This window comes from Leucopleurus acutus (genome assembly GCF_964270905.1).
Source record: "Leucopleurus acutus genome assembly, chromosome: 19".
Classification (NCBI taxonomy): domain Eukaryota; kingdom Metazoa; phylum Chordata; class Mammalia; order Artiodactyla; family Delphinidae; genus Leucopleurus; species Leucopleurus acutus.
In genome coordinates this window covers 17,288,421-17,296,493 of record NC_139161.1, presented here as the reverse complement: position 1 = coordinate 17,296,493, position 8,073 = coordinate 17,288,421, and the positions used below count along the sequence as shown (strand labels likewise).

Genomic DNA, 8,073 nt, shown 5'->3' with positions numbered 1-8,073 from the left:
CCTACTGCTCTACTCCATTTTCAGATATCCCGGACTCAGAGATTCCGTCCGTGCTGGCTGGCGTCTCCACACCTCTCTGGATATTCTTTCTAAATATTTAGTCTTCTCCTCTGTACTTTTGATCCTGCAATTCCTTCCTCCAGAAATGACCTTCCTCATTCTTCTCCTGGCTTACTCTTAAGGCTTCCAAAACTCAGCTCCAGTGTCCCTCCTTTAGAACCCCTGACCTCAGAACATGATTCCCCCTTTTATCCCCAGCGCCTGTTAAGTGTCTGGAGAGCTGAGTTGCGTGGCTCGAATCTGGGGGACCTGGGTTCAGCTGACTAGCGGGTTTCCACCAGAGGGGACGCAAGAGACAGCGTCATTTCACGGTGTCCACCAGGGGGCGCTTCCGCCTGCCTCTGGCGATCCAGGGTTGAGGAACCAACCCGCGGATTTGCCCCGCCTGATTGGGAGAGGCACCGCTAAACTATTTGCATAATCTCGAAAGGGCCGCGTTGAGTGGTCGAGGTGTAGAAGAAATCTGAAACGGGCTCTCTCATTGGCTTAAATTTTCCCCCTTGCTCCGCGTCCCCATCCGGGCCAGACCCGGCCAGGAGGTCAATCGGAAGCTTCCGGCTAGTGGCGAGCGGGAACCCAGGTGTCCGGGCAGTGGGCGCTGAGGGTGAGTGTCGGGCGGCCGGGCAGCTGAGCCGGGGTATGGGGGGCCGGGGTGGGAGGATGTTTGCCCCGCCCTGTCTCCTCTCGGCTTGCGGGTTCTCCTGTCTAGGAGTTGGAGATGTGCATCTAGAGAGGCACTTGCCACCTGTCTCTCCACCCACACACCGAGGTCCTCTCCACCCATCCTGGCCCCACCCACGCTGCCTTGGGGTAGGAAAAGGTGTCTCCTCAGTCGCAGCTTCTGACCTCCCAGGGTGTCTCACTCAGGCCTCTAAAGAGCTTAGTTTGCTCCTGGAAAATGGACCAGTGACTTACAGAGGCGTGTGCCAGGGAGGAGTTGGGGCGGGGGGCAGGTGGGGCGGGCTGGAGCCTGCTCACACACAGGTTTGTTCTTGCAGAGTCGCTCAAAAGTAGGGCCCCAAGGCTCAGAGCAGCTGGGTATGGGTACCGAAAATGAAAATCCAGAGCCGGACTGCCAGAAACAGTTCCAGGCCGCAGTAAGCGTCATTCAGAACCTGCCTAAGAACGGTGAGGGCATGGGGACCCGCATTTGGGGGTCAAGACGACTGGGGTCCGCCTCCCAGGAGGCTTTGATCCTGGCAGTTTTTACAGACAAGTCCCTGCCTGAGTTGTCCTGGGGGTCCCCTCTGCCACCTGCCCCTGTCCAGCTGCCCTGGTGGGACCCCTCGCCATCTCTGCCCTCCCCAAGGGTGGTTCTCCCCCCACCTCCATCCTCTTGGAGCTGGGAGTGATGCTTTCTCCCCCACTTCCCAACCCCTGCCCAGGCTCTTACCGCCCCTCCTATAAAGAGATGCTGCGATTCTACAGCTACTACAAGCAGGCTACCATGGGGCCCTGCCTGGTCCCCCAGCCTGGGTTCTGGGACCCTATTGGACGTTATAAATGGTGAGCTCCCCATCGGCTGGGCAAACAAGCCTCAGCTGTCAACCAGCATTTCACAGCCTTCTGTCCCCCAGGGATGCCTGGAACAGCCTGGGCAAGATGAGCAGGGAGCAGGCCATGTCCGCCTACGTCACTGAGATGAAGCTGGTGGCCCAGAGGGTAGGGAGAGGCTGCAGACTCCTCTCTGTGACCAAGCTCTCAGCCAGGTGGCCTGCCCCCCACCCTTCCAGTCTGACCCCCATTATGTTTCCTGCACGTTGATACCCCTATGGGAATTAACCACCTTCATGCTGTTCCCCCACCCCTGCCTGTCTCTGGTTCCTCACTGGGCACAAGGGGGAGAGGTATGACAGGGCAGAAGCAGGGTGGAGGCGGCCCAGCTCAAGGGGGCAGTGGTGGGAGGGGCCAGCCCTTCCCCATTAGACCCCCTCCTGCACAGGTGATCGACACGGTGCCCCTGGGCGAGGTGGCAGAGGACATGTTTGGTTACTTCGAGCCCCTGTACCAGGTGATCCCTGACATGCCGAGGCCCCCGGAGACCTTCCTGAAAAGGGGCACAGGTCAGGCCCCCAGGCTGGGAGCTCCACGAGTGCTGACTGAACTGTCTCGGGGGGCTGCTCAGTTGGAGGGGAGCCTGGGGGCAGAGGGCTCTAGGTGATGTCCCTGTAAGGACCGCAACCAGTGCCCCTGATGGGGTGGGTCTCAGGCAGAGTCCATGGCTAATTGGGGAGCAGGGGCCTGATGTCTTCCCAGCCCCACCTCTGGGTGTTGTGTCTCCGCAGGTTGGAAAGAGCAGGTGCTGAATGGAGATGCTGAGCCTGCCCCAGAGCCTCCCTGCCTTCCCAAGGAACCCGCACCCCCAAGCCCAGGTCAGTGCCTGGGCAGGAGGGGCAGAGGGCAAAACCCAGGCCGGAGGTGGGGGGGACCTCCAGGCAGGGTGGAGGGTAGCAGGTTAGGTGCCACGCTGTGCCTATCACGCCTTGTGCCCAGACACTGAGACCTCCTGTGTTCCCAGAGGCCAGGGGCAGGTTCTGCGATTCCTGTTCCAGGGCCCCACTCAGGGAGCCATCTGTGCCTCTTGTGGCAGTATCTCTAGTGTGCCCTGGACAGATGCCTCTGCCTAGATGCACCCCCCTCCCCTCCCTCCGTGGCCTCCCTCTTGTCACTAACCCTACTCATCCCCTTCTCAGAGTCCCAGCCACCCAGGGACCAGGACTCTGAGGTTTTCTGTGATTCCATGGAGCAGCTGGAGCCTGAGCTGGTGAGACCCACTCCCATTGCCTCCCCTTCCCTACCCCACTGGGCCCTAGCTGCTCCCACCACCCCCCTTGGACTTTGTGACTCTTCTCAGCAGGTTGGGGCAGAGCAGAGGGGCGCCCTGGGAGGAGAGCTCAACACCAGAAACAGCACCGAGTCTCCTGCAAAGAAAGGTGAGCCCCTGACTGACCCTTCACCCCCTTCGGCCGTTCCTATGGTTCTGGTGCCCTGGACCTTCCCCTGGCTGCCCTCGTGGGGAGAGGTGAAATCCAACGATAGGCACTGCAGAGAGTGCCTAGCCTCTGCCCAGGAAGGGTTAAAGCCAGACACTGGCCTGGATGGGCAAAGTCACTGCCCGGCCTCCTCTCCGAGGGCCACCAGGAGTCTGTACTCTTGGCTGGCACTGAGGAAGGGCAGCTGGGGTAGAATTCCTAGACCAGCTCTCTCACCTACACCTACGTGGTCTTGAGAGTCATCCTCTCTCTCTGGGTCTCCCATTTGGGACTCTCTTAGGACAACGAGTTCTGCCCTGTCCCTTTCTAGAACTTCCAGTGTGCCACATCCCATAAGGGCACTTTCCTAAATATTATCTCCTTTATTCCTCAGAGCGAGCAGCCCTGTGAGGGAGATGACATAATTTTCAGTTGACCAACGAGGCTTAGAGAAGTTACTGACTTGCCCAAAGTCACACAGCTAAGTGGTAGTCCCGCTGGGATTCAAACCCCTGGCAGCCCCATTACTCAGCCACATGGATGGGCTTCACAAGACTCACACTTGGTACAAGGGATCGCACTCTACTCTTATTCTCCCTGGACCTGCCCCAGCCTGCCACCACCCTGCCCCTAGCTGAGCTGCCTCCTGAGTCCCCTTCCCTGTGTGTCTGTGCACTGCAGGGAGATTGGAAAGCACCCTGCTGGGGCCCCAGGAATTGGACACATGGCTGGTGGGGACGGTTCGGGCGCTGCAGGAGAGCATGCGGGACGTCCAGGGGAGACTGCAGAGCCTGGAGAGCATGCCTGTCCCCCGCAAGCAGGTGAGCCCTGTCCGAAGGCCCAGGGCAAGGCTGGGGCAGCACTTTGAGGGTCTCTTTTCTGGACTCCTCATCCAGCCACTTCTGTCTTTGTCCCCACGTCTCTGCCTGCTCACACCTCTGCCTTCTCCAGAGAATGTTGTGGCTCGTGGCGCAGGCAAGGAAGTCAGGGGGTCTGTAGTAATGCTTCCAGCCTGGAACTGGGAGAGGCCCTCCTTTCCTGCTCTTATCTCCTTCTGCCTGAAGAGTAACTGAGGACAGATGGAATTCCAGCAGTTGGAGGGGCCAGAATGTGTCTGCTCTTTGCATTGGGGCTGGGGGGGGGAGTGTCCCTATTGCCCCTCAGTCAGGACTCCTGTTCCCAGATTTATTGTCTCGCCCTATCCAGATTCAGCCCTTGCATCCCTCACTCCCTTCTCTCAACGTCTAGGTCTGCTTACCCTTTACACCTCTGCTTCTGCAAAATAAATCACAGCGGCCATTTCTGGAACCCCAGCTGTGTGCCAAACACATTACCTGCATTATCTCATTTTATCCTCAAAACAAACCAGTGAAATAGGTTTTCTTTTCATTTCCCTTTTACTGATGAGGAAACTATAGCTCTGAGATGTTGAGTAACTTACCTGAGGGTACACAGCCTGAGAGCTGCTTTGAGGATTAGATGACATAATGCATGTAGGTGCTTCCGCAGTGCCCGGGGCGGGGGGGGGACTTCTCAAATGGGGTTCATTGTTAGTATTAGTATTAACGTTAAGTAATGGAGCTGGGAGTGGCCCTAGGTCTGTCTCCCACCAAAGCTGGCATCCACCGCTCACTATGAGTGAGTCTGTTCTTGCGAAGCCTGGAGTGGTGGGGGCAGGGGACGGCTGAGTTCCTGGATGCGGGGGAATCACTCACGTGACTCTTCACCCCCTTGGCACAGTGGGCGTCAGCCAGGTTGGCAGGAATTCCCTCAGATCCACAGCGGCTAACCTTTCAACACTCACCCCCCAGGGTTTTATTTATTGTTTACCTTTTACTAATTTTATATGCTGAAGATTTTAAAGGTTTCCACCCTGAGATACTTGGATTTGCATCTCTAAAAATAGGACATTCTACTACCTAGCAAAAACAAAATTTTATCACACACAGTAATTCCTTCATATCATCAAATACACAATCCACATTCAAATCCCCTTTTCCACCTTCCCTGTCTGTCCAGGCCAGGAGCCTCTGTTCTTAAGACTCTGTTAGTCTAGACTAGTCCCTCTTCCCTGCTACTGACTTGCGGATGAGACTGGACAGTGGTCCTGTAGAATGTTCCACTCTTGTGGTCTGTCTGATGACAGCCTCCTGGCTAGTTTACATGACCAGATTACATCAGAAGTGATGTTCTTTCTTTACATCAAGGGACACATATTTGGATGTCCTACCGTGAATGATTTTAGCGTGGACCACTAGCAGGGATGAAGGGGTGACAGGCTGTTCCCACCACTTGCAGCCAGGGAATGTCCAGTTCCCCATCAAGCCCATTTGACATACAGCTTTTGACAATTGATAGATACTCCTTGCCTGGATCAATAATTTATTTACTGGTTACAAAAAACAATGTTGACTTTTAAATTCTATTATTCCTTTAACATTTATTAGCTGTCATTTTTCTGTAGAGTTTCCCTGATCATCTAGGATTTCCCTGAAATACAGTGCCTTATGGAAGGCAGAATAAGTGCTTAATTCTTTCTCTTTAATTATCTATTTTTAGAGTAAGGAGTTGATTTAACAGCCACCTCAGTGGTGATAAATTTCCCCTTTCTCTTTGAGTATCATCATGAACTCATGGATTTTAAAGACTCAGTATTTCAGTCAACTGCAATCATCATTCTTTTTGATGCCCAGGCTGTCACAACTTTGGTGGGACCCTTTCAAGCTGGGTCCTATGTTCTGGTAATTTGACCTCATTAATCTTTAAAAGCTTCCTTGCTTCCTGGTACAAGACGTCTCACATTCAATTCTACCTTCCCTGCTCCAGACCTAAAATCTGCCACTTCTCCATTCAGCAGAGAATGGTATTTAGAAACTAAAATCTGAGCACCCAGGGTCCTCATTTGAAATATGTGGCATGTCCTTTACAATATGGGGTCTTCGGGCCACACCAACAGGGTCACTGCTTTGTGGCCCAGAGGAGACGCCTCGAAGCCAGTCTCTCCACTCAGCAGCCTCTCCAGCCTTCAGCCTTCTCGGCACCTTGGAGGAGGATATGGGAGGGAGTTAGGGCTCAACGTGTCAGGGACAAACTGGGAGCCCCAGTCCTCAGACTGGGGAGAGGGAGGCAGAAGCTCCCACCTGAGCTCTGCAAGCAGGTTGCGAAGGAGGGCCCAGCCTGCGCTGAGGCCCGGGCTGGCTCCTGACTCTCTCCTCTTGGCGGCAGAGGCCAAGGCCCGGCACTGGGCTCTCTGTTCCCACGCTGCTCTTCTTCCTCCTGTGGCCCTTCATCGTCCAGTGGCTCTTCCGACAGTTTCGGACCCAGAAGAGGTGACTCTCAATGGAGGAGTCTCTGCAGCCAACGGAGGAGACCTTGAGCCTTCCTAGAGTTTAGGAGAACGGCGTTAAACCCCGCTCCCACCCCCTTCCTGCCCCAATTAGTGTTTGCCTTGGCACCTCTCCCCTAATGGGGAGCCGGATAGGACCCCACTCTTCCTGCAGCTCCACAGAACTCCCCTCCTCTCACCCCCAACCACCTCAGGCTCCCTGGGGAGGCTGCACGTGTGGTGCACGTCCCCAGTTCAGGGTTGGCGGCTGATTCAGGGGCGGGGCTGCCGGGTCTCAGCCTCTGCCCTCCCCAGCCTCTGGGTCACCTGACTCCTTTCCCACCCTAGCCTCTCCCCGAGGAGGCTCAGCTCGTGGGCAAGTTGGGACTTGGGCCGGGGCCTGGAAGAATGATTGGCTGAGAGGCCTGACCGAGCTGGGGAAAGGCGGAGAGAGCTAACCCCGGGGGAGGGGAGTCTGCTCCGTTTTCCTGGCCGCCCTACCCCCACATATACTCAGGACGTCTTCACTAAACATTAACTTACAAAAGAGTGTTTCACTAAATAAAATAAAACCTTCATCTTCTGCCGTCTGGGCTGCCACTGATTGAGGCGGGAAGCGGGTCCGGGGCGCGCGAGCCTCAAGTCCCTTCCCTGCCCCCTCCCCCGCTGCCCGTGGACGGCCCCGAGAGGCCAGCGGGCGGCGTCCCAGAAGCATTTCCCAGCTACCCGGGCTAGTGGAGGCACCAGCCCAGGGTCTGGAACGGAGGCGGAGGAGATGCGCCGTGGTGGGGGCGGGGCCAAGGCCGCGGCCCCGCCCCCTGCCCCGTCGTGGCCGGGGGGAGGGAACCGGCGAGCTAGGGGTGGCGGGAGGAGAGGAGTGCGGCGGGGCCCGGGCACAGGCTTCGTCCACGCCCGAAGGGGAGGGCGGCTACTCCCTGCTCCGCGCGCCAGGCGTAGGGTCGGGGCCGAGATCCCGGCCCCAGAAGTGCTCACTGCCCCCTTCCCCCTCCTCAGCTGCTCGCTCCCCGTTCCCCCTCCCGGTGACCTCTGCGCTTGAGCTTTCCCAGGGAACTTTCTGGAAGGCCAAGGCCGGCGGGAGCTTCGTTCCCGCCCCTCCCAGAGGAGTGGGGGCGGGGCCCTGCGCGGGAGCCCCGGTCGGGGTGGGCCCAGTGCCGGAGTGTGCAGAGACCTCCGGGGGTCGCTGGCTGCTGCAGACTGCTGGGGCTCCGAAATTTTGAGTTAACCCGTGTGTTAAGGATGGACAACTGGAGGGCAGTGGAAGAGGGACCAAATTGATGCTGGGGATGCAGGAGTCGGGCGGAAGCCAGCTCCACCAGTTGCACATACTAGCTGTGTGACCTGGGCAAGATTCTTAACTGCTCTGAGCCTGGGTTGCTTTGTGAGATAACGATGAAGATCTCTTCATCATAAGGCACTCCAGGGGTTTAAGTGACCAGGACAGGGGCTTCCCTGGTGGCACAGTGGTTAAGAATCCGCCTGCCAATGCAGGGGACAGAGGTTCGAGCCCTGGCGCGCCACAACTACTGAAGCCCGCGCGCCTAGAGCCCATGCTCTGCAATAACAGAAGACACTGCAATAAGGCCGCGCACCGCAACGAAGAGTAGCCCCTGCTTGCCACAACCAGAGAAAGCCCGCGCACATCCAACAAAGATCCAACGCAGCCAAAAATAAAAATAAAAAAATTTAAAAAATTAA

General features: G+C 56.9%; 1 protein-coding gene across 5 annotated transcripts; it reads left to right on the top strand.

Annotated features, from left to right (window-relative positions):
- Positions 1-592: 592 nt before the first annotated feature.
- On the top strand, positions 593-6,999 carry ACBD4 (acyl-CoA binding domain containing 4). Of its 5 annotated transcripts, none has more exons than XM_082861245.1 (10): positions 593-664; positions 1,059-1,188; positions 1,446-1,566; positions 1,638-1,722; positions 2,003-2,123; positions 2,346-2,432; positions 2,754-2,824; positions 2,918-2,993; positions 3,714-3,853; positions 6,258-6,999. In XM_082861245.1, exons 2-10 carry the CDS (start codon positions 1,101-1,103, stop codon positions 6,363-6,365), a joined length of 897 nt encoding a protein of 298 aa, XP_082717371.1. In that variant the 5' UTR covers positions 593-664; positions 1,059-1,100; the 3' UTR covers positions 6,366-6,999. The 5 variants fall into 5 exon arrangements, with proteins under 5 accessions (XP_082717371.1, XP_082717370.1, XP_082717369.1 ...); XM_082861244.1 differs by having other exon boundaries at positions 2,915-2,993; XM_082861243.1 differs by having other exon boundaries at positions 2,754-2,993; positions 6,330-6,999.
- Positions 7,000-8,073: the final 1,074 nt, after the last annotated feature.

What these genes read in the sequence shown, in the direction of transcription:
- ACBD4 (XM_082861242.1), top strand. Translation starts at nt 1,101, where the DNA reads ATGGGTACCGAAAATGAAAATCCAGAGCCGGACTGCCAGAAACAGTTC. An exon ending in TGAAGCTGGTGGCCCAGAGG is followed by an intron (nt 1,723 to 2,002) that starts GTAGGGAGAGGC and finishes CCTCCTGCACAG; the next exon opens with GTGATCGACACGGTGCCCCT. An exon ending in ACCCGCACCCCCAAGCCCAG is followed by an intron (nt 2,433 to 2,753) that starts GTCAGTGCCTGG and finishes TCCCCTTCTCAG; the next exon opens with AGTCCCAGCCACCCAGGGAC.